The sequence below is a fragment of the Daktulosphaira vitifoliae genome, unplaced genomic scaffold (genome assembly GCF_025091365.1).
Source record: "Daktulosphaira vitifoliae isolate Bord-2020 unplaced genomic scaffold, ASM2509136v1 Scaffold_1, whole genome shotgun sequence".
Classification (NCBI taxonomy): domain Eukaryota; kingdom Metazoa; phylum Arthropoda; class Insecta; order Hemiptera; family Phylloxeridae; genus Daktulosphaira; species Daktulosphaira vitifoliae.
This window is the reverse complement of record NW_026099572.1, coordinates 54,909,667-54,936,899: the sequence shown is the minus strand read 5'-3', so window position 1 is coordinate 54,936,899 and position 27,233 is coordinate 54,909,667. Positions and strand designations below refer to the sequence as shown.

The window sequence follows — 27,233 nt, the reverse complement described above, 5'->3', positions numbered from 1 at the left end:
AGTCAGAAAGTTTTATAATTACTATTTATTGTAAATTTATCAGAAAAGCTCAATATTTTTTTGCATTTTTATGGTAATAGATAACTTAAATAGAAGTAATAGTAATAATTTCCTAGGAACTTTTGTTGTTTGTTGAAAAGATTCTATAATTGAAATATTGAGAACTTAATTAATTTTAATGATTTACTTTAACTAAATGTACCAATCAAAACAAAGTTGTTAAAAAGATTTACTCAATTGAGTGTATTATAAAATTTGATTATATTTGTTAAAAACAATCATTTTTTTTAGAAATGATTTATATAGCAACATGTTACTAAATAATTTGTAATATTATAGTCTAGTAGTAGGACACACAAATAGAGTAAAAAAATTATTAAATTACAAAGTAAAATGATTTAATTTTGTAGTTGAAACCTATCATATCAAACTTCATTCGTTAATAAATATTTTGAAAACATTAGAAATCAATGATTTTAATTGTCTCTATGGAGAACATGGAATAACTAACTGTTTAATTGATAAATTAGAATTTTTTTTTCAATTTTTGAGGGTAATATCTTCAACTAGATACGAATTGTAGTCATTTGACGTATCGTTGAAAAAAGTAGGTCAAGTTAGAGCAGAGAAAATATATGATAGTCACAAAAAAATACCTTCTCAGCTTTGCATCAAAGCTAAAACTTAAAATATAGTAAAATAATTTTAATACGAATAAGAAATTTCTTCTTGCAAGGGATGACTAAAGTGATGGGATCCTTGATCTTTATTGAAGTAATTGAATCTAAATGAGATAAAAATCAAAGCAGTTGAAAATTTATTCTATCTTAAAAAGAATTAAGAAAAAATGCAAAAAATTTCATTGCCGTACGCGGGTTGGAACCTCGCACCCCAGGCTTGTAAAACATAAGTTTTTACCAAATCGCCAATCGTACGTTGCTACCGATGGTTGAAAAAATTAGCTAATTAAGCTAGTTCAAATTTCAAAGTTAATTTTCTTGACTTAAAAGAAGCAAACAAATTTAAATAAGTTTAACTTTCTATGCTATATTAATTTTTATTATATATAATATTTATGAAAATCTGTACTTTTTTATCGACTGTATATTTTTTTATTTAAATTAGCCGTTATAAAAAAAATAGATTTTTAGGAATATTAATAGTAGAGTAGAACGAAAACAAATTTTATTTTGCGAATTCCAATATTACTAGAAAGTTGTGATCCATACTCAAATATGTGTATAAATAATCACAATCTTAAAATTATTACAAAATTTTACGAAATTTTCAGAACACATTACTTAAGAGTTTTAAATATATTTTTGATTTATTGTAATGTATTAAATTTTTATATAGGTAAAAACATTAACTTAATTAAATTGAAAATATTTTTTGGAATTAAAATTTGACATAATCCTACGAGATTCAATCCTAGCCCTTATAACACCATCCCTTCTAGCTTGTCCGCATACAACTGCAGATGCTTCTGTTACTAATTTTACGCTTCTTTCAACAGCTTGTGTATGACAAAGTAAATAAAAAATTTCTAAGGTGTTCTTCTTGTGACTTAATACAATCTAAAATACAATTGAACTGTTTTTATTATCGACTGAAATAATACCAATATCTTGAAGTACATCACTTACAATTTTAGCAGCTGTTCCATCTGAAATTCCAGTTCTATCGCAAGACAAAGCTAGGACCGGTAACTTAAGTCTCATCTGTGAGTTTTTTATATCAGATTACGATGTTGATGGTTTTGTAGCTATTGTAAAACCTTCGTCAGAATTATTATATTCATCATTAATTTCAACATTACATTTGGGCCATAAACTTTAGTTATTTTTCTATGAATTTCAGTCGGAGAAACATTTTGAAAATTTAAAAATCGAATGACGGCGCGGATTTCTTCTTTTGTGCAATTTAAATATTGGTTTCACATGTTAACACTTTCGCTGCTGACATAACACTTAATTATTATAGCCATGACTAATAAAATATATTGCTTGTTATCTAAATTATCAATGCTAAAAATTTCCAGTCGAAATTCCCCATTATTTATGCTAAAAACTTTGTACCTTATTTATCGGTTGGGTTGGGTTGGGTTTACGCAGTAAAGAACATTGTTGTGACTTTTAATACACTAACTGGCAATAAAGATAGCAATATATGCTATCTTTATTGCCAGTTAAGTATATTATCTATAGTTAAGTATAATTATATTATATAGTTAAGTTTATTATCAATAGATAATTGATAGTCATAAGTAAATATAAATATTCCGTGATTATGATAACGACGTCATAAAAAATTAATTAGTTACCTTATAACTTTATTTTTTTTATGGCAACATACATATTTTACTAGCTTATAAAATAAAAAATTATCTAATTATGAAAATGAATGTTAGATATTAATTAAAATCTTCGGATAATATCGTGGCACTTTCGCTGCATTGGCAATGCGGATCATCCTCTGGAGTCAAAATGTTTGCAGCGTTTATGGCGACGTTGCGCGGGTGCGGATCAGTTTGTCAAGTACGGTCGTGTGTCACTTCGGGAGCCGGTGGCGTACGCCCTCAACATTGTCACTTTGACGACGGGAAGACGACTCTACGTATCATTTGCGGAGGATCGTCGTTGACCGTGTGGCACTTGCAAGACTTTGTATCGTAGCGTTGGTCAGTCAAACTACCAATACCCATAAAAGGGCGACAACTGATTAAGGTGAGGGGGTGGACAATGGTGTATCATGAACGATGTCATGTAGAATCTTACAGGTGGTTAAAATACATATTACATAACATAAACATGTAATGGGTTAAACGCGTACGCCGACAGTTCTTTTACGATCAATTGACGTCTCTAATTTACAATGCATTGAAAATCGACTACTAGTGATCCGTTCATTTTTTATGACTGTTAAAACTGTGATAAATCTTTTTTATGTATCCAACTGTTTTTTTAAACTACGCCGTTTAAAAAAATATTTTTAATTTTTATGACATTTTTTCTATCAGAAACGTATCTAGAAAATTTGTTTTTTCAACTCTTCCCAGTAGAACGTTTCGTTGATAATTTGCATATCGTGTTCATTTTTCAACACGTATATAATGAGTTTAAGCTTTTTTTTTATTTTATCTATGCAAAATTGGACCAATTACGTATATCCTTTGACGAAAGCGGCTTTGTTTTTACTTATCCGTACTGCGTTACTAATATTGAGTAATGTTAGAATAATACGGTAAACGATAAAACCGTATGGAATCGAGTTTTTTTGGATGCTTGCATTGGTGTTTCATGGATTACCGAATGAATAACATTATTATAATCATTTGTTATTTTATGTAATTTTGTCAACCATTGATTAGATCTCGATGCTGTACATTTTTTCCACATGTGTTCTTTAAGCGTACGGTTACAACGTTCGAGTACGCAAAACTTCACTACAGAATATATAGGGAAATGTTTAATACCTCTCTGTATTAGAAAAGTTTTTAGCTCTTTATTGAAAAATGTTAAAAATGTCGTCGTTAAGACATCAATTACAATTTGAATCAATTAAAACCACATTACATTGCTTTTAAAAGTTGGGAATTATTTGAACCCAACCGTTTTTATCACAAGTGAAAAACACATTCGTAAACCGTGAAGACATCTGTACAATAAATCTGTAGATATGAACCGATTCGGTCACTGTTCCCTATCATCACTCAAAGTTATTTTAAATTCAGAATCTTATCTGTATGACAATTTAAACATTGATTTCGATATTGATAAATATTCAGCATTATATCAAATGTATTCGACATTTCAAGATAACATCTACAATACTAATAATGATGATCCTATTTTGACTAAAGAAGAATTCAAAGATACTGCTCCTATGGTTGTCATTGATTGCTCCAAACAGAAAGAAATAATTAAAAGTGTTCCTGTAGACGTTTGCATTGAATTCGAAACCAAGATTCGGATACCAAACGATACGTCAACATATTGTCTTATATTTCATGATAACATTTTCGAGTATAACGCATTGACTAGTGCAATATACAAGGTGGATTAGTCTATGAAACTTGAAATCAACACATTTTACAGTGATAATTTCTGTACTGTAATTTATAAAAATTTACAATTTTAAATCATTATATTATTCTTACATTATACTCTTATAACATTTGTGTTAAATGTAAATAATGTAATTGCAAATTACTCTTATGATAAACACAAATATAAATCAAATGCATGTAAAATATTTCCAAACATATTTTTAAACTTTAGAGTAATAAATAGTAAAAATAGAGCAATAAAATTATGAAGTTTAACGGAATAAATAAAATAAAATTGTATCGATTGACAAAACCAAAATTATATTTTGAACTGTAATCTTATTACAATAATGAGTTATTATGAATTAAATATAAAATTAATCAATATCAGTGGCGCAACCAAAAAATAATTTCATGGGGGAAGTTATAATTTCAAAAATAATGATGTCCTCTTTTCTTTTCTCAACATATATTTTTAATTTGAATCGCTATTCAAATAAGCGAAAATAAAAATAGTTTTCAAAAAAATCATTATGCATGACTAAAAAATTCAATCATCGCTCTTTATATGAAAAGCAGATTTACGACCCACTCTTCCATTTTGATTGCACCAACAATAAAAATATTTAAATAAAATTTTTATTTTTTTTTTCAATTTTTCTTATTAAAATTTATCAGAAGTTCAGGTTTTCAAATCACAATTGATGGGGAAACCGAAAAAGATTTTTAAGAGCTTCTAAGTACTTTTCACCTTTGACAAACCATGGTTGAGACTGAAAAACAAAAATTAAGCTATAAAAAAACTCAAAAATGCTTAATACAAACAAAATAAACATTTTTAATTTTTTGTTGAATACACACTGCTTTTATTTTTGTTATTTATCGTTTCATAATAATAATCAAATTTGTACGCGACAGTAGGATGTAGATACTGTTTTTTATATGTAGTAGTATGCTATATATATATGCCTCGCGAGGCAACAGGTATACGAGCAGACATATGTGATTGTACATTATTACAATTATAAATAGTGATATATACAGTTATATTTTTATAAGAGTGAAAAACCCTCCACTATACTCAACTTCCTTACTTTGTCATCAATATTTGTTAAAATTCATAGTTATTAATAGGAAGAGGCATTTTAGGTATTCTTAAGTTATTAAAATGATGGAAATATGAAAAAAAATCTCTAAAATTACATAGATAATATTCTTTTAAAAATGAGAAGATATGCTTAATAATTCTAAAAACATTTTAAGAACCAAAACACCTTTAAAAATTTTCTGAAAAAATAATAAAATATGTTTCAAAATATAAAACTAAAAAGTAAATGTTGTAATATATTCATTACCATATTACATTGTATTACTCGACCTCAATAACCGTATAGAAGCATTTTTATATACATACACATTATTTTAATTTATGATACCATGTACTAACTAATAATATTGGGAAATAAATAAACACAAGCTACGCTGATGATGTTTTAAGGGAGAACAGAGATAATAAAATTTATCAAGAAAAAAAAGTGCATTTTTTCATCGCTCTTGTCAAATAAGACGTCAGTCGTAGGCTCAGCCCCTGGTGTTGCCTCGGTCCACAATTAAATCGTCAATGTTGAATTATTAAAATTTAAATGTTGTCATTGCTTGCTTTCAATTTTATTAAATACATATTTGTAATATATATATATATATATATATATAAGTGTGATGGTGTCACGTTATCATTATTATGAGAATTTATTATAATAAAATACAGACAGCACATCCGCTGCCTGAGACTGATGAATTAACAATTAACATTTATTGCTAAATTGGCAATAGTCCAAATTATTATAAAAACCTGGCCATCTTGGTCAGTCGACTCCAGTACCTTGTGTCATTCATCAGTCTCAGTAATCGATTGTCGTTGTCCGGCTTACTGCTTAAAGTAAAGTCTTTGTTTTTCCTTTTTAACCTATCTACTCTGTTCCACAACATTTCAGAGTACTTGTGTCTTGCACTTTGTTTGCACCTCATACCTAAGTGTTACCCTAATTCCTTTCCTATAACAACAGCCTTTCGACACCCACAGCTAGCACGGAGTGTCAGCCGAGTACGGTGACTGCTGTACAACAACACGCACGTGAATACCTAGACAGCAGACTCCTCATCCTCATCTTCATCTTCGTACGCATCTTACTTACTGTTTTGTGTTACAACATAAGTAAAAAAAATATATAAATTATTTATATTTATATTAAAATTTTTTTCATTTTCCTAATGGTACTTAAATTATTTATTTATTTATTTCAAGTAAAACAGTAAGTGAAATTTTAATATTCACTGCTATATTAAAATGTTCATTCGTATCAAGTATCTAACTATATTTATTTTCTATTTCTCTAATTCAAAACTTCAAACCATACATCCCGATAGAAAAGGTAGTATACAGAATGATCGGTTTATCATAAGCTAATCGATTTCTGGCAAAATAAATACAATATTTGATTTTTGATTGTTTTTTTAGTTTCATATAATTCTTAATTTATCAGTTAATATTAATTTTTAAGATAATCCCTTATAATTTATAAGGAAGTCATCTTTTTTTTTTTTTAATGATAACATACAAATTTAATTAGCTTATAAAATAGGAAATAATCTATTTACGAAAATTAAGTCCGATAACAACTTTTGGGCTACTACTTTCGATGTTATTATCATACGAAGAATAAGATCGTGAAATGACTAGTGATAAAAATAGCAGCACTCACTCCTCACCATCAGTCATAACTTTACATTATTAATAACTTCTGAAGTACTAGTTCAAAAGTTCAAATCATTTTCTTAAATAAATTATTTCCTATTTTATAAGTTAGTTAAATATGTATGTTGCTACTTCAAAGAATTAAGTTGACACCCTCCTAAGATATGAGGGATGATCCTAAAAAAGTAATTATTAGCTAATAACACATAAATTATATTTAACTGAAAGAAATCAAAAATTATTTTTCCAATATTGTATTTATTTTGCAAGTAATTGAGTAGTTTAACATATTCTTCTATTGTAGTAAATCAAACCCTCCCCTCCTAATTCCTATTTTACCGTAATTTTAATTTACTAATGTATATTAAAATACTAATTTTACTTACGCGATTTTCATCTAAAGTCATTAAAGTATAATATGCTGCAGAACAATACATTGCAAAGTCACTGCGATTATTACCAAAAATAAAAGCTCGAACACAGTTAACCATATCTTGAGGAGTGGCAGTTTTAGATATAACTTCCTTTAAATTACGGATCGTAGATTCACGAAATGAGTCATGGTTCAGTTTCTCTAAAATTTTATATAATTAATATTATACAATAAGAGATTAAAATTATAAATTTTGAGTAAGGAAATGAAAAAAAAATTAAGTAAAAAATATTATAAAAAAAAATAATGATTGTAAGATGCATACAATAATTGTTTGTTTGACAAACGTTTGTGTTTTGATAGTAGTTCCGAATTTTTGTTAAGAAAAAATTATTTAATTCATAAATAATAGTAAAATATTACTATATAATTTTTTCCCCTTAGAGAAAAATATGCTTTAATTAACGCTTAAACAAAATAACGTTTTCGATTTAGTGATAAGATACAAATAATGTAATTTGGTTTTATAACTTTTTTATTTGTTTACACATTCGTCTGTTACATCTTTATTTATATAATATTACTTACTTTTGCGAGTTGCTGAATAACATCTATACTTTTCTAAGCAGCCATACAGAATATCTATTGCTACATCATATCTTTTTAACACAAGATCATCCACGTTTTCATTTTCTAATATCTAGAAACAAATACAAACACTTATTTTTAACCGCATTAATTCAAAGGATGGATTATTCAATTATTTGTACTAATTATAGCAAAGCTGAACATTATGTGGTTTCATGTAAGGCAATTTCTTTTTAATGAGATCATTGGAAATTTTTAAAGGATGCCTATAAAAATAAATAGAGGTTTCATAAATGGAATATTATTTTATCATTTATAATATAAACATAAATTATACCTGTAAATAATGATCTAAATATTCCTATACTTTAGTATAATATTTTTAATATACACTTTAATTTTACATAAAATTAGTGTAATTTTTACATGAAGTATCAAAAAATCGTACACAAATATACGAAATTTGATTGTGAGTGTTTCTTATAACTAGTCCCATTCATAATGTTTGTGTTATAACGAATATTGCACCAACAGATAAAAGTAAAGATTGCAATTAAATATTATTTTAAAACTAGATATGTTAGGTTAGAATGTATTGGTAAACTTATGCGTACTGGGTAACTAGTTTCGAGTTTAATATCTCAGTTCTAACAAACATCGCGCCGGAAGACAACGCCGAAAAACTTACAAAAATATTTTTAGTGTTTAATTTTTGATTCATTATTAATATTATATTTTTAATAAAAAATAAAAAAAAGTAGCACAGTGTGGATGTGGCACATTTGGGACAAGTATATCTAGCGGTGAATAAAATCACCATCATAAGAAACGCTTCGATGTAAATCTGTAGATAGTGATTAGTTTTGAAAAATACATAGATTATTCAAAAATCTAAACGAACTTTAATTTCCTTATTTACATCCTAATTACAAGTTATATGATTTATAAGTGTAATATTTGAATAAATATCTATTATAGCAATTCAATGTAGTATGAAATTGATATTTAATAATTTAGTATAGTAATTTATACGTAAAAATGATAAAGTAGTTGTTAAATTTATGGCAAACGTGTATTCAAATTGAAGGGCTTGAAACAAAACTTTTTATGAGATAATTTGTTAATTATGAGTAAATGGTATACAAACATTTTCATCATAGATAAAAATTAAAACGGCCCCGCGTCGCTTCGTTATAAAAGATTATTGCGCTGATTTCATATCTGCAATTATATTTATTTTATCACCTTTAATTTTTGATTATTACAAATTGTAAAAACGAATATTTATATACAAAAAAAAAAAATAACTAATAAAATATAGGTTAAAATGAAATTCAACAACACACCCAAAGAAAAACCTCAATCAATTCTGATAGAGAAATTTTATCAAGGGTTTATGATAATGTTTTATTAATACGAACAAAATAATTATTCTTATAAATAATTATTGTTCAAGACAAGAAAAAAAATGATCATATTGATAAATATATCATAGATTCAATAGTAATGATATATTTATCAAATTGAACAATGAATTTATTATATAGATCGAGGTTTTTCTCTGGGTGTACAACAGCGGACGGAATATATCAAACAGAATATAATTCTAAATATTTCAATTGTAGCATTTATTTAAAGAGTTACATAGAAATGATTACTAAGACTTCTATATAAATGATTTATTACAGTAACAATAATAAAAAAATAGTGATTTTAACGAAATATTGAGTTTTTATTATAAATTTACTGTTAATAGTAATAATTAAGTTCCCGATCACATATCTATCAAAAAAATACAATTTTTTATTCCTCATAAAATTTTTATTTAATGATATAAATTCTAAACTTGCAAGTTGAGCTAAAATAGTGTTTAAAAGTGCAACATTTCTAAATTATAAACTTTCATAAAAATTAACTCTAAGGATCTTTAATAAATTAAAAATTACATTTTTAATTGAAATTTTACATGATTATTTTTAACATATTAAAAATTAATAATAATTTTATTGAATACACACCAATATGCTGTCGAGAAATTGTGCTGTGATTATTTATGCTATCGTTGTACTACATCGAGTTGTTGTTAGTCTTTTCTCTATATCTGCATTGTCGCCGCCATCTTAGCGTGATTTAGCTATAAGCTCTATGGCGCTTGCGAGCCAGTAGTTTTGTATTCGTTTTGTTGTAAAAGTTGTAAGGTTTCAGCCAAATAGAGGGCCTACTAATTACCCACTGCCCAGGGGGGAACACTGGATAGTGACCTAGTAGCCGCGCCAAGCAAGATAGTACTTGTTGACGGAGTTACTAGGTTTTGATAAAAACAAAAACAAATATTAATAAAAGTGAGGGGAAAAAAACATGTCATGTATGATATAATAACATTTTTTTTTATTAATTATTGAAGATTTTTAATATATATATTCATAAAGGAAAAAATAAAAAAAGAAGAAAAAGAGCGGTGCTAGATACTGTCGTAATATAATCGTCACTATTATTTATATGGGATAACACTAAAATACCCTGTTCATGTACTCAACAATGCTATCTTTTTAGTATTTATTAATATATTCTTTTTCATTTCAAATATTCACCACTTCTATCCATAGAAGTGGTACATTTTAACTTGTTTCATTATACATTATATTCTTCTAAGGACATGATCCTTTTTCGAACAAAAAATTAGATAGACATTTAAGAGAAATAGTCAAAAGACTTACACTGTTTAACTACATTGTAGTGTATGCGGTTCGGTCATGAATCAATTAATAATTACTTTAAAAATCCTTCCTCACCAAAATAAAATCTATATTATTTTGTCATCTTTGTTATTCTACTATTAATAGTTAAAAATTCGACAGTGACGATTTTTGGGGGTAAAAAAATATTATAAAAAGCCAGAGCAAACCCTTGCTCCTGGCTGTTCATTTCATGCTCCGTATTGGGCTGTTCATTTCGTGCTCTGTATTTGGGCTATTCTTTCGTGGTCCGCATTACGCTCTTTTTTATCGTGCTCCGCATTAAGTTGTGCGAACGTAGTAATCGTCATTGTCGAAATTTTATGTGTTAATTTGTGAACTAAAAATCTGAACTTGTGTATTTTATTTATTATCTTCATCGATATCATCACTAAGGATAATTATAAGAACCAGAGAATTTACCAGGTAAGATTTTTTACATCGTTATTTTATGACCCTCGAATTGCACCCCGAATCAAAAGTAACTCTCACTTACACATTTTTACACCGACAATAATAATCATTCTGACCCCTTTTTAATTTATAGAACACTAATTATATTTTTATTTTTGAGTTACGACAATACACAAAATTAAAAAGGAGGTTTCATGTTGATACTTGTTGTTTGTTTTGAGGAGTAACGGCCCACCACTGGCCATAGTTGTGATCATCATCATCATCTCGACGTTTATTTTAATAAAAAAAACGGAGGACAAAAAAAATAATAAAAAAAAAAAACGTGGTTTTCACCATAAAAATTATATACAGACAGACAACTTGTCGCCTCGGTAGTATGGTTGGAAAAAAAAATCTGTTGTAGCGGCATTTGTGTTGTGGCCGGTAAACGTGATGCCGGGTGATGGTGGTACCAACTTTGACACATCCATTGGGGGGAAATACAACAATATGGGTATAGGTGCATAGTGTACGGTCAGCTGATGACGATAGGATGACAGATATCGGACCGGTTGACTAGTGGACGTTATCACGTACACAATTATTAATATACTTTACACCTACTGCACACACATACAATTGATAAGATTTATTAAACAAAAACTTGTATAAATTCTGCAACATTACAAAGTAAAATATTACCTTTGAGATTGTCGCACCTTTGTGCGCTCAGAATATCGCCGTTGAGTCTATATATTCATGTATAATACATTTAATTGTTATAATTATATATTATAAAATTCATTATACATTCATTCATACAATCCACTCACCTTATTCCTTATCTTCGACATAGCCAAAGAATTAATGGTTTTAGATTTGGACTTGGTAGTTTTATTTTGTCTTAAGTTTTTAAAAATTAAATGTATTACACATGAATTATAAAATCTTATATACACCAATGTGGATAGAAGGAATACTATATATAATACTAATGCAAATGCCACAATGGCGCTGATATAAACAAATAATAATAATATAATAAGATGGCGGCTACAATGCAGACATAGAGAAAAGACCAACAACAACATAGCATAAATAATCACAGCACAATTTCTCGACAGCATATTGGTGTGTATTCAACAAATCATTTGTGATATTTTAAACTAGTCAATTAAAATTTTTTCGTCAAAATATTCATTGAAACTTTTACAAAATTAATTATTATGAAAATTTACATCACTAACTATAGTACACATGAAATCATATTTAAAAATAATTAGTATAACTGTCGTTTCGAATAACAGATAAAAATTTACTTAATATCTGTTTTAATAATTATCGTAAAATAAGTACTTTAAGTACAAACTTTTAGGAACTATAAAAAACACTTGATGTAACAGAATTATCAAATTAAACTAAAACGTGTCTATAAATATCTATTAAAAATTTTTCAACAAGATTATTGACAAATATTAAAGATTAAACAAGTAAGACTAATTTTAGCTTCGAGGCAAAGCTAAGAATTTATTTATACATACTTCAGGTTCTGTTACTTCAAACAATGTTGAATAAAAACTAGTGGAGCAATTAATTATTTCAATTGTAAAATTTGATAAATCTTCATTTAAGAATTTAATTATTTCGTCATGAGCATTTGTAGGTAGGATATCGGCAGAAACAATTCTTTTCCTTAATCTATTTAAAAATTCATCAAACAATCCTTTAAAAATAAATGGATAAATGTTACTTTTAATAAACGTTGGTTACTTATTAAATAAAAACTAAAATATTCATAATAAAAATTCACTTACTGCGATTTTTTATAAAATCAATTAAATTATTGTTCGTGAAGCAATTGTACAGCGCTGTTTTAGCACGAGGTAAATTCTTCAATGTTATTAAATTCATGATTACTTCAACAGTTTTTGAAAAAAAAATACCCTTTTAAAAGGAAAACTTTATTAACTATAATATTTTATAAATAGACAATAATTTAATTAAAAAAAGATCATATAAAAAAACCCAACACAGTGATGATGTGGCATATATTATATATATATATATATATATATATATATGTACCATTGGTATCTAGATGGCACCACTTCCAGGGTTGGGTTGACATTCGGTGTTGAGATGAGACATCCTCAACATTTTGATTTGACTAAAATAATTGAGGAAGAATTTTTAAAGCTCAAGAAGAACAGCGTAAAACTTTTAATAAAAAGAGAAAGGAAGCTCATAAGTATCACTTAGATGATTTGGTTGCTATTTTGAGGACACAATTCAAGCCACTTTCCAAAATACATAAAAAGTTTTTGGGCCCATACCAAATAACCAAACGAAGAGGACCAGACAGATATGAAATGGTCAAAATTGGTGATTTCGAAGGTCCCATTAGAACATCATCTGGTGTTGACTATATGAAGCCATGGAGCCAAATAGATACAGATGATGAAGAAGAGATGAAAACTGTCAATCAGTCGAGAAGACTGATCAAGAAGAGGGTCGAAATGTGGGTACCATTGGTATCTAGATGGCACCACTTTCGGGGTCTGGGGATAGATAGTGGTATCAAGTATTATAAGAAGGGAAAATTAAAGGTATGATGCGTTTAAAGGTGCCGACAATGACGTCACCTATCGACGTCACTCGTATTCCGTAAATGAGGGAAACCTCAAAAAAAATTACAAATTTAAAAATCGCTAATTTTCGAAATTATACATATCTTAAATTAAAGCTAATGTAATGTATTTTACTATGGAAAAAATATTTCGTACTTATATTGTCTTTACGATGAAAATGGCTACCAAATGCTATTTTTGTGTAAAAATTCTCGATTTTATTTTTTATATTTTTAACTTAAACACAATTTTTTATGGAAATAATATTTATATCCCGTTTTTATTCGGCATACTTAATCTTAATCAGGATATAAATAATGAAATAGCAGATAATGTAGCTTTTAGAATAATACACCAATATTTAAAATTTAACACTATCTACAGATTCGCATCGAAGCGTTTTTTATGATAGTGATTTTAATCACTGTTAGATATCATTATACTTGATCCAACTATGCCACGTCACCACTGTGCGTCGACTAGCCTGTACTGGGTTTTTTTTATTAACTTTGATGCCTGTTTTCATCGTGAAGACAAAATAAAGTCCAAAATAAAATCAATAAAATAAATTATATTGTTTTGTTCATTTTTGAGAAAGTTTTAAACTGTTTTAAATAAAAAAAAAAATGGAAAAATTTCGAAAGTTAACGATTTGTAAAGTTGTAATTTTTTTGGATATTTCCCCTATTTACGGGGAACGAGGGAATTTTTTTCAATTTTTGAGGGTAATTTCTTCGACAAGAGAGCTGAGAAAAAGTGGTAATAGATACAAAAAAACATATCATAGTAAAATTAATACCTTCTCACCTTCGAATCGAAGATAATAAAATTGATAATCAATAATAAATTTATTTGTGACACTGTAATAGCGAATAATAACAATATTGTACTTTTTTTGATAGAGTTAGTCTATTTGAAATATAAAGATGCCTAATTCTATGATGAAAGTGGTTTATGATTAATTTTATCAGTCTCGAAACTTTTTTTTTAAATAATTAGCTTTTTATTTACACTTACATTATTTTCGGAAATCAAAAAAGTATAATAAGCTGCAAAACAATACTTCCCAAAACCTCCGGTATTGTTACCTAAAAGAAATCCTTGAACACGCGCAACCATTAATTGTGGAGTGGATGTTTTAGAGATAACACTTTTTAAATTACGAATTGTAGATTCAAGAAATGAATCATAGTTCAGTCTTCCTGAAATATTATTTAATTAATATTATATGATAAGAGATTAAAATGTAAATTTTGAGTAAGGAAATGAAAAAATATTATGCAAGAAATTGTCTTCAAAAATTTAGAAAATATTATGAGAAAATAATGAATATGGGATACATGCCATGGTCGTTTTTAGACGATTTTCAGAGCAGTTGTGAATTTTTGTAAAGAAAAAAATTATCTGATTGGTGTTTAAACAAAATATCGTTTTAAATTTAAAGATATGGTTCAAATAATATAAATAGCAACTTTGGTTTTATATTTTTTTTATCCTGTTTATACATTTGTCTGTTACAAAATTTATTTGTATAATATTATTTACTTTTTTGAAATCCTGGTTTACATGCATACTTTTCCAAGCAGTCATACAGGATATCCACAGCTGTAGTATATTTTTTTAAAGCCATGGTAACTATATCATTGTTTTTAGTTACCTATAAATATTGTATATTAATTAATTCATAGTGATATTGATGAATTATATTTTTTATTGTGCTTTTTATATACACGTAAATAATCTTTATTTATACAGAATGGTCCCTCACGTTCTGGCAACTTTAATAACTTTTGATCCAGTTAATATTTTTCATTATATTTATTTTAATATTTGATATATGTTAGGGCTATAAATAATTTAGAATAATTTGTTTTTGTTTAATTTACCAAAAATGTAAAAAACAATTTTCAAATAGCCAAGTTGTAGAAAAGGTTTTAATCTTAAGGTCTTAAGAAGAAAATTGGTAGAAAAAATATTTTATAAATACTCAGAATTAAATAATATTTAGTATTTTAAATATTGTAACAATTGCGTTAAATAAATGTATTTTTACGATATCAAGCATTGAAATATGGATGTGCAATGCAAGCCATATTTTACTATAGTATCGGCAATTTGCGATTTTACCCTTTAGGTTTAACTAATAAATAATATAACCATGCATTTGCGGATGGAAAGGAAAATATAAAATTTGAAAATCGAACCTTACAATATAATAAACAACGCATATATGATAATAACAATATGATATTATGGTTAAAAAAGTTAAACAAAGTAAAATGATAAATTAAATTAGAACAAATGACTAATGAATAAATAACAAAATATCCCCTTTTTCTAATAATACATATATTTTTATGTGGACAGTAAATCCTTTTAACAAACAATACAAATTCTTAATATTTACCCACTGCCGTTTGAAAGTGATGAATACTGTGATACTCCGGATAGAGAGAGGACAATTAACACCGTAACATACAACAAACCGATGAACAGCTCAATTTAACAACTATGGTGACAAGACAACACATGACCTAAACACTTGGCATCGATATGACCGAAACGACCGAATAGCTGAGTGCGAAAACATTAGTTTTCAATGTCATACGTTGCAGGGAGTATGTTGGATAAAAAGGATATTTGTTATATTTAGAAACTAAAATTTTTATTGATTCATACATTTTACAAAAAGTTATATCAATTTAAATTTGAAAATAAATAATCGAATATTTTAACACAAAAATAGCATGTTTTGACTACGGCAGCCATTTGTACGTAGAAGATAAATCCTCGACACAATTTTTTTTTTTTTTAATTTATAGTATGTAGCATAAGGTTTAATTTATCATAGGTTTAAAGAACGCAGTATTTCCGGAATTTTTTCAAAACTTAAATTGAAAAAGTTAAATTTTTGTGCAGAAGTTGCTATTTTGAATCCCTCTTGTAGGCAGGTAAAGGGTCAGATTTTCAAAAAATTTATATCAAATGATAGGGAATTATCAATGGTTTCTACATAAAAAAAAAATTATTTTGATTCGTTTATTTTTGAAAATGTTATGCCAGTTTTAAGTAGAAAAAAATGTCAAAATTTACCGATTTAAAAAATCGTAATTTTTGGGAGATTTTCTCCATTTACAGGGAATGATGGAAATTTTTTCAATTTTTAAGGGCAATATCTTCTATTAAATGAGATTTGTGATATTTTGACGTATTGTTAAAAGAAATCAGTGCGGTGAGAGCTGAGAAAATTGAAATAAAATTAAATTAAAATATTCTTTGTGAAAATTTAGAAAATATTACAAAATTGTAATGATTATAGAATGCATACAATGATCATTTTTATACATGACACTCGTTTGTTTTTGAGGCAGTGTGAATTATTCTTAAGAAAAAATGATTTAATTCATAAATAATAACATTGTTTTATCATTTTTTTTATCCCTCTAGGGAAAAAAATGCTTTAATTTGTGTTTTAAAAATATATTATAATGAAATCCTAATCCCCATAGTGAATATTCCAAGACTTTATATTTAAACGTTAAGTTAATTATCTTTATATAAATGACGGTTCGGATGTTTTACTTGACACTCGAATAATAAACTAAAGACAATTTATTCTATTTTTTACTAATGACATGGTTTCTATTACTCATATACAAATCAAATAATTACAGATAATAAAAACATTAACATAAAAAAAGGAGTAACATCACTCAGCCATTTGACACTTCCTCCGCTACGTGATATTGCAATGCTTTGAGATCTCCACAACAAATACTTCTTGGACGACGTTAACAATACTGAGTGTCACGATTAATTTTACTGTGACAGGACGCGCTAACTCGCCGAACAACAGAAAAAAACACCACCGGTGTGAGTACACTAAGAACACCAACTCCAAATATGGATTGAGTATTTAATGACCGTACGTATACAGGCCGACACGAACCCAACAAAGAAAACTACGCCAAATCACTGGCTATCTAACGATCTAACGTCAACCGCATACACAAAAGTAATGACAGGAAGGTACCGGAAGTGTGCCGGACACGGTTTTTATCATTGCGACGAGAGTGGTACTGGGCGATTTTAAGCTACGTGGAGCTTGACCGGGCTCACATGTAACTTTTGAACAGGCGTTTAATCTAAAGAAAGTATTAAATTTAATGATATGATAAAAATAATATAAATAGTAATTTTGGTTTATAACTTTTTTTTATCCTGTTTATACATTCGTTCGTTACGTAATTTATTTGTATAATATTACTTATTTTTTAGCTTCGATGCGAAGCTGAGAAGGTATTGGTTTTACTATGATGTGTTTTTTTTTTTTTTTTATATTTTTAACTTTATAATGCTATAACTTTTTGAAAGATGTATGAATCACTATAATTCTTTTTTTTGTTGATGCATGATGTCATTATCTATCATTTGGTATATTTTTTTTATAAATCTGACTTTTTACCTGCCTACAGGGAGGGATTTAAAATGAAAACTTTTTTACAAAAAAATAATTTTTTCAACTTAACTTTTGAAAGTGTTCCGGAAGGTCTGACACTTTTATATATATCTTAAATTAAAGCTAATGTAATCTACTTTATTACGTAAAAAAAAAATTTCGGACTTTATTTTGTCTTCACGGTGAAAATGACTACCAAATGCTATTATTGTCTGGAAAGTGTCGCTTTTATTTTTTACATTTTTAACTTTATAATGCTATAACTTATTGATAAATGTATTGATCAATATAATTTTTTTATGGGAAATACTATTTTTTAATAATCCCTTTTTCATTCGACATACTTTATCTTAATCAGGATAATAATAACGAACTAGCAGATCATGTTGCTTTTGGTATAATCCACCAATTTTCTAAAATTAAACACTATCTAAAGATTTGCATCGAAGCGTTTTTTTTTATAGTGATTTTAATCACTGTCAGATATCATAATACTTGATCCAACTATGCCACGTCACCACTGTGCCACGACCCCCCTGTGCTGGGTTTTTTTGATAGTGATTTTAATCACTGTCAGATATCATTATACTTAATTCAACTATGCCACGTCAACACTGTGCCGCGAACCCCCTGTGCTGGGTTTTTTTGTATTGAGTCGTTATTTAAACAATAATACTTTTTGAAGCAGTCTTACAGCATATCTATAGCTGAGCTATAATTTTTTAAAGCAATGGGAACAATGTCTTTTTTTTTAGTTAACTATAAATATTACATAACAATTAATCTCTATTGATATTATTCAATTACATTTTTTATTATGTCTTTGATAAAGTTATGAATAAACAATCATTAATAATATATCAAATAAGCTAATTTCGTCTTAAATTGATTGTCAGATTATAAAGTGAATTTTTAATTATTTAATATTTCAGTAAAATGTCAGAAAATAAACATTGTTTTTATCAATTTGAACAAAACAAAGGTCTTGTTTCAACTTAAATAATTTCAAAAAGATCTGCAATTATCTATTTGTCGAATTTATAAGTTGAATTACAGGAACTCATTCAAGAATTGATAATTTTTATAGAAAAAATTATCTACATATCTATTACCTAAAAATGTTTAAATTATTTTTATTATGCAAGTAATTGAGTGGGTTATGATAAAAAAATCACCCTGTATAGTATAGCGAGAAAAGATTTCGTTTTTTCTATCCTTTTTCTCAATACATATTTTGATGTTCGATATCGTAAAAAAACACATGGAAATTAAAATTTTGAATAATTTTATAGTGCTATAGATAATAGACAACTAAACATAAATTAAAAAAAATGTTCACCAAATTTCTTCTTTAAATTGGCTATCTTCAAATTTTTTTTTCCATTTTTCGTATATTAAAATAAAATTATCGTTTATTATAAAAAAATCATAGTTCCAACGTATAACAAATATTAAAAAAAAATTAATGAAAAATATTTAATGGAAAATTCAATCAAAACTTATTAGAGTTGTTAAAACATCCTGTATGATAACATTTTCAATAATCGTATGGATGTAAATGACAAAAATTTAAAATCTTCAGTTAAAACGATAGATTACTCTAGTTTTTTGATAAAAATAATTAACGATTTTGATTATTTTTGAAAAAAGTATAAAAAATAATTAAAGCAAAATAGAAAAATTACTATAGGTTCTTCCACACTAAACAATCTCTCATGAAACTTAGTACAGCATATTTCGAAATATTTTATATTAATTGATGTTTGATCTCCTTTGACATTCTTTAATTCTTTATTGGTCTCATTTAGTGATAAATCAACGAACCATCCAATAAATATCTTTACTTCTTCACTCGTTTTGATCGGTTGTAAATTACCGGACACATACTTTTCTCTTATGTCATTTAAAAATGGATATAATGATTCTAAAGAAAATCAAATAATCATGTACTTAATAAAAACAAGTAGTATTCGAATTGACAAATGTAAGGAGATAAGCATATACAATATAAGGTAAATATTCTATTTTCAAAAAAAAACTTGCAATTCAAGCTGTAATGTACTTTAGTCAGTTACAGCTTAAATTGATGATAATTGTATATATTTTTAATTGATAATAAAAACCAATAATATTTTCTAGTTAATGACACAAAAATTACCACATTTTTTAGCATTTTTATGACAATGCTTGTTTTATAAAATATCTACAGAATTTGAATGACTTTATGATATACATTTAATCACATTTTCACCTTTATCTATTTGTATATTGTCGTCAAATTCGATGTTATTTAAGCAATTATAAAATTCTTCTCGTGCTTCTGGTAAGTTTTTTAAAGACAAGTATTCAATTATTTCATTGGCTATTGTTGTAAGTATTAGTCCCTTAAAAAATAACATATTGTTATTACAAAACTATTAAACTGAAAAAAATCCCGTAGAAACCTAACATTTTTTCGTGTTTAGTGATTGTTACATAAAATTAACTTTTTAACTTATTTTTCGCGAAAATAGTATTGTTAGCAAATGATTATTTGGATGGAAACACTTTAATAAATTTAATCTAACCAATTCTCTTCTTCATATACACCGAAAGTTATATTGAATAATGAAATGGCTGTGTAAGTTTTCATAAAGAAACGTTCTACGATTTTACTAAAATAACATACAAAACGAGCTTAGAGCTTCATCTCTAAATAGTTAAACTCGATTTGACGATTTTATAAATGTTTTTTTGTTATTTTTTTTTCTAACAAGGTTTTCATTTAGCCCAACCTTTTTTCCGCACAGTTTAATTTCAACTAATTGTATCTGCATAATCGAACAGTATTATATTTTTCGGATTATGTGCGTGGTTATTTTGTTACTTTAAATTGCCAATTTTATGGATGTGATGTGGACTATATAAGAAGTTTGAAGATAGTACTTACAATAACAGAAATCAAAATGAATTTCGACAACAAAGTTTATATATTAACTATTGACAAACAAATATAAAATATTATGGCATTGGGGAAAAGAAGGTCACTTAATAACTAATGATCACAGGACACAAGAAGGTTACATAAACAAATACAAATACAAATACATTAACAAATAAGTACTTATCGATTATCGATAAATGACATTAAGCATTCAACAAGAGTGATGAGCATGTAGATATTTGCGAGGGGTACAGGCAAATCGCAGGGCAATGTTACTAGATGTCGTATACGCGCGAATCGATAAGTCGATTGACTACGAACACAATTATAATCAATCGAGTAATTATAATCAATAATATCGACTATTGGTCAACGAGCATCATAGAACCTTATAGCAATGGGTTTCCAATGATGGCGAATTAATCATAAATAAATCATACGGTGAACGTAAGATTTGTTGCTCGTTTCAGGTGTGTAGCGCAATTGAACAAGTACTGTGACGAACCTTTTACCTACCCAAAGGGGGGTTTCAAAATGGCAACTTTTATAAAATTAATTTTCAAAAAATTAACTTTTGAAAATGTTATAAAAATACTGACATTATATATTGTTGTTGCCCAGTTCATATTTTTTAAACAGTTCTGACAAAATTCATAAAAATTCATAAAAATTATAAATTTTATTTTTAAGAAAAAAATGATACTAGAATACTAGGAAACTATAAAGATACTATCGGTAATGCTCGTGCTACAATTATTAAAAAGGTTTCCTTATAGAATAGGATTATCGATTGGTTGTAGACGCGAACAGCAAAAAAAACAAAAAGATACTGAAGAAGAAACTAATTTAATTGTTCTTTTGATTAATTAAACATATTTTAATGTCAAAGAACTGCACACAACCTAACCCATCAGGAAAAAAATGTTAAGAGTAATATACGTACCCTTAACATTTTTTTTTGATACAATTGTTATAAAAACAAAAGCAAAAACTGTCTATGTTTTGATCTCCTTGACATTTTTCCCATTTACGATACTAAAATAAGGCCAAACACACAAAATGATCTAATTAGCATTTTAACCTGAAATATACAAAAATATGTAATATAAATTTTCGTATACTTATATACTTATTGTATAGCTTATTGGTTTTCTGAAACAAACTTACAGCTTACGTTGATATCTCTAGGACTACTAAAAAAAACTGCTAATGCCAAAAAATATGAGCTCTGGTTATTGCTTTAAAATTGCATACTATTTTCTGACATTCGAGGTAATCTTTATTTAATTTCCATTGTTCAGGATCCTCATTTAAAAAACCAGTTTTCATTTTAAAACGTTCGAAAAAATTGTTTGAACTCCTATCAATAAACTCATCAATAGTTTTACTCACAAAATTGTTTATATTTCTTAGTGTTGTTATTTTTTTTATATTTTAATTATTTCTACTTTTTAGTTATTTTACCATTAGTCTTTTGGTTTCAATAGGCACTTGATCATCAAAAAATGCCATTGAAGTATTTTCTAGTGAGAGGTACCACACATGATTAGTAAAATTTTTAAGTCCTACTGTACTTATATCTTTAGTATTTCCATATACTTATAAAGACTTTGCATGCACTCTAAATCTAAACATGGAGCTTCAAGCGCATTACTTACAGAAAACTAAAATTTTAAATAAAATTCAACCCTTCTGCGGCACGAGAAATTATTTGGTCATCACGAAACTTCACAAAACTTAGTTTTATAACACACAGGACAATTATAGGAGCGTCCTGGTAAAAAAAATAACATTGAAAATTAAGTACCACCCTAGTGTACATGTATAGCGAGTGCAGTTTCAGGGGTTATGTAATTCAATAATACTTTACGACTCTTGATTTTTTTATCGATTATACAATATAAAAGAAACAATATGGGTTTATTTCGACTGTTAAATTGTTGGGCGATAAGAGTTATTAGCTGAATTAATAATTTTTACATCGATGATAAATACAAAAGATCAAATAATGTTTTAACGGTAATATTTTTAATTATTTACGTCACAATATAATTTCATTATTACCAAAAAGAATATTCTCATAACTTATTTTAAATCTATCCTTTTGTAGAAGTATTTTCAAAAATAAAACGCTGATTTTAATCTATTTAGTTACCTTATACTTTTGTCAGAATAGTTAAATTTGAAATATTATCTCACATAGAATCCTTATTATACTTGTCATTTAAATATTTTTAATGATCTTTATGTTTTGAATGTGTTTAAATGAAATATAAAGAACGTGACAAAGTATGAGAATCAATCCTAATGACATGTCATAAACTATTGTCATATCAATAATTTCAACCGCTGAATGTGCTAAGGTAGATTTTCAAAATGCAATTATTAAATAGATATTTCAATTAAAGAATTTAAAAAAAAAATTAGTCATTAATACATTATTACCGAAAAAGTTAGATAAAAAACTTTAAGTGTGAAAAAGTTTCTAAGTTAGAAAGAGCTTACAAGTGGGCTTTTTTTATAATTCGGCCTGTAACGACAACATGGTTTGCCACTTGCATAATGACTAGCTATAGTAGTATGGGTCGCCACCGCCAAGGCGATGTGTCACATCTATCAGATATGATTACCGGACCACAGGTGGAATTTAATTTTAAGATAATTAAAAGTATAATCTAAGTTAATATGTCGTTATATGTATAAATTACTATAATACCTCATGGTTTATTAAACACAATTACGACAATTAAAGTTGTTTGTGGTCGATATGTAAAACATATCGTAGCCCGTGTCTAGATTAAGGAATAGGGATAAATACACGCAAGTAATTAAATTATTCGCGCAATAAAATAAATATTACAGTTGAAATTAATAAGGAAATTTAATTTAATTGTTAATAAAAAAGAAAATTAAGTTAAACATGGACAAACATGCGAATGCATCAAAAACCATGTCTACAAATAAAGGCAATAAAAAAAAAATGAAATATTTAAACAAAAAAAAAAATAATAATATTACAAACATCACGGACGGTATTGGAACACATCCGTTAATGTTAATCGGAAATTAATGAAAAACACCAGGAGCGGTCTGGACACTCGCTCCTTAGCGTTGGCTAGAAGAAAAGGGAAACAAATGCTCTCCACACATAAACAAAATTAAGTTAATTTACGATAAAATAAAAATGAAATAAAATAATTAATAAAATATAGCTCATTACATAAATATAATATATAAAAGAAAACGATACCCGGTCTTCGAAGAGACCTATCCGATGGTCTGGATGCTTCGTCGAAAAGACCTGGCCGTTCGCCGTTGGCGGATCTACTCCATCGTTAAATAAAAATGTCAATAAAACAATAAATGTGTGCACCCTAGCATGGTCAATGACAGAAGAAAGAAAGGAGAAGAGTCAACACCGATCTAACGGCAATTTCAAATCGATAATGGCCAGTCTTTTTGGAAGGGATCAATACTGATAAACAATTCGATTTTAATTATATTTCTCTTTTATCGCCTTATCTAGCGGTCAGCGGCAAAATAATGAGTGGTTGACACCGCAGTGTCAGAAAAAGGTTCTTTTGCGCAATAAAATAAATAAGTAGTCATAACAAAAATCATAAACGGACCACCTTCGAATTTGTGACGTTACAAGCTCAATCATGAAATAGTCTGGCGCAGAGACACTTCATGTCTAGATTTTTTAGAAAAATAAGGTGTCGAAAGAGCTATAAATCGCTTTTTTATAGACCTATTTATAAGGAGGGAAATTGTGGTTATAAATTTAATTAAAAGATGCTTCTTATTGATTAATCAATTAAACTGGAAGATGTCCCTTTCGTAACTTATTATTTTATGATTTGAGTTATTTTTATAAAAGGGCCTTGGTGTTTTGTATCTATAATCTCCTGTAAGAATGTTATTTATTAAAAGAAATCATAATTATTAAATTGTAAATACAATGGAATTGTAAGTGCTAATAATCAATTACACAATTATGAATATATCATAAACATATATTTCAATGAAATATCTAGTTTCATTTTACAGTAAATCTATATATATTATTTGTTTTTAGGTATCGAGTTACTGAGTTCACTTACCAAGAAAATGATGACTTGTAAATATGTATGAACAATCATTTTTTTTAACAGTGAAACTTGAAAAAAATACAAAATATTTATATGGTAACTATTAATAGATTTGAATGATAAGTTAATCTAATTTGAGGAGAATCATTACAATTTTTTTCCTATATTTACTAGAGATTTGAATATAAATCTAGATTTTTAACTAATATTTCGTATAACATGATCGCTCATAATTAATACCTAAGTGATATCGTTTTGAAAAAATGTCAAATAAATGGAATAAACCCATTACTATATTAGTTTTAGTGGATGTAGTTAACTAAATTAAAATTTTATTTAATATAACTCAATTCAAACAATAAATTATAATTAATTGTATCAATAACTCCTTTAATACGCTAAGTCGTCTGCTTGGGTTGCTAGGAAAATTATTTTTATGTAAGTTAGTTATTAGTAAATAATTATGATCTTTTAGAAGCGCAAATAACTTCATTTAAAATTCAGTAATCTTTGGAATTTTTGAATCATGGAAGATAATTTGGTAAATTTAATTGTAATGAGAATTAACATCTCTGTAATATCTCGGATAAGTAAATTGTTTTATATCAACTTATATATATGAATGTCTTAGTAATACATTATGGATGAAAACTTACAAATTTATTTTCAACATTTTTTTTACTTAAAATTTTTATTATACTGTAGTCTTATGTACAGTTCACAAAGTTTCCAATAAGTTAATATTTCATATAATTGAATTAAATTATTGCATATATTCTACCTATACATAATAATGTATTAAGTTGAGAAATATTTTTTTATTTTATGAGAAATATGCATACATACTCGTGTAATCTTTCAAATTTTTCAATAATCTTGTTGAAAACTTTTTAATAAATATTTTAACACGTTTAAGTTTAATTTGATAATTCTGTTACAATGAGTTTAATATAGTTCCTAAATGTTCGTACTTAAAGTACTTATTTTACGATAATTATTTAAACAGATGTTAAGTAAATTTTTATGTTATTTGAAACGATATTTATACTAATTATTTTTTAATATGATTTCATGTGTACTGTAGTTAGTGATGTAAATTTTCATAATAATTAATTTTGTAAAAGTTTCCATGAATATTTTGACAAAAAAATACTAGTTAAAAATATCACAAAGGACTTGATGGATACACATCAATATACTGTCGAGAAATTGTATTGTGATTATTTATGCTATCGTTATTAGCTTTGATGCGAAACTGAGAAGGTATTAATTTTACTATGATGTGTTTTTTTTTTAACACGCTTATATTAGTTTCACGTGTATGTTGTTTGTTGTTTGTTTGTTGTTTGTTTGTTGTTTGTTTGTCGTTTGTAAGTTTGTAACTACACGCGGCACGTGTTATTATGTCGCGTATCCCGTCGTGTATGACCTTGAGACTATACTGTTGTAATGCATTCGCCCCACCCCGCTCACCACTCGTAGACATCAATATTTTCTAACCCGTAGACGTGTGCGTGTCATCAATTATATACTGACAACTTAAATAACTTTTGATCCAGATAATATTTTTAGTTGATTTTTTTTTTAAATATAAGTTATACGTTAGGTCTATAGCTATATCTCAATAATTAATTTTTTTACATTTTATTAAAAATATTAATTATTTTTAAATTTTAAATAAAATGTAAAAAAAAAATCTAAGATAGCTATTTTGTAGAGTAGAATTTAAGAAAAATTTTAGTAAAAAAATATCTTATTAATATTCAGTAGTAAATATTCTGTAGCGTTTTGAAGTTTGTGAAAATTTGAATTTTCATGTACTATTTTACGGTATTAAACATTGAAATACGTATTGAGAAAAGGACAGAAGAAAACGCTATCTTTTCAATATACTTTTGAATGAGAGTGATAAGTAATAATTGCCTTATCTAATTTCTTATCATGGTATTTATGCCAAGTTTGTAATGTATACACACTATCATCATATGTATACACAGTAATCATGAAAAGATAGCGTTTTCTTCTGTCCTTTTCTCAATACGTATTTCAATGTTTAATACCGTAAAATAGTACATGAAAATTCAAATTTTCACAAACTTCAAAACGCTACAGAATATTTACTACTGAATATTAATAAGATATTTTTTTACTAAAATTTTTCTTAAATTCTACTCTACAAAATAGCTATCTTAGATTTTTTTTTTACATTTTATTTAAAATTTAAAAATAATTAATATT

General features: G+C 27.0%; 2 protein-coding genes across 2 annotated transcripts in view; both read right to left on the bottom strand.

Moving 5' to 3' along the window:
* Positions 1-25,921, bottom strand: part of LOC126894904 (uncharacterized) — a 101,881-nt gene extending 75,960 nt beyond the window's left edge. The window contains exon 1 of the mRNA XM_050666243.1: positions 25,842-25,921. The gene's annotated coding sequence lies outside the window, so the exon portion shown is untranslated. The remainder of the gene's footprint in view (positions 1-25,841) is intronic.
* LOC126894905 (uncharacterized) overlaps positions 4,327-27,233 on the bottom strand; it is a 53,069-nt gene continuing 30,162 nt past the window's right edge. The window contains exons 7-15 of the mRNA XM_050666244.1: positions 20,233-20,365; positions 19,667-19,905; positions 15,068-15,179; positions 14,540-14,724; positions 12,710-12,839; positions 12,437-12,618; positions 7,765-7,876; positions 7,190-7,377; positions 4,327-4,821 (exon numbers count right to left, since the gene is read on the bottom strand). Coding sequence (XP_050522201.1) covers positions 4,744-4,821; positions 7,190-7,377; positions 7,765-7,876; positions 12,437-12,618; positions 12,710-12,839; positions 14,540-14,724; positions 15,068-15,179; positions 19,667-19,905; positions 20,233-20,365 — 1,359 coding nt within the window. The 3' untranslated portion in view covers positions 4,327-4,743. The remainder of the gene's footprint in view (positions 4,822-7,189; positions 7,378-7,764; positions 7,877-12,436; positions 12,619-12,709; positions 12,840-14,539; positions 14,725-15,067; positions 15,180-19,666; positions 19,906-20,232; positions 20,366-27,233) is intronic.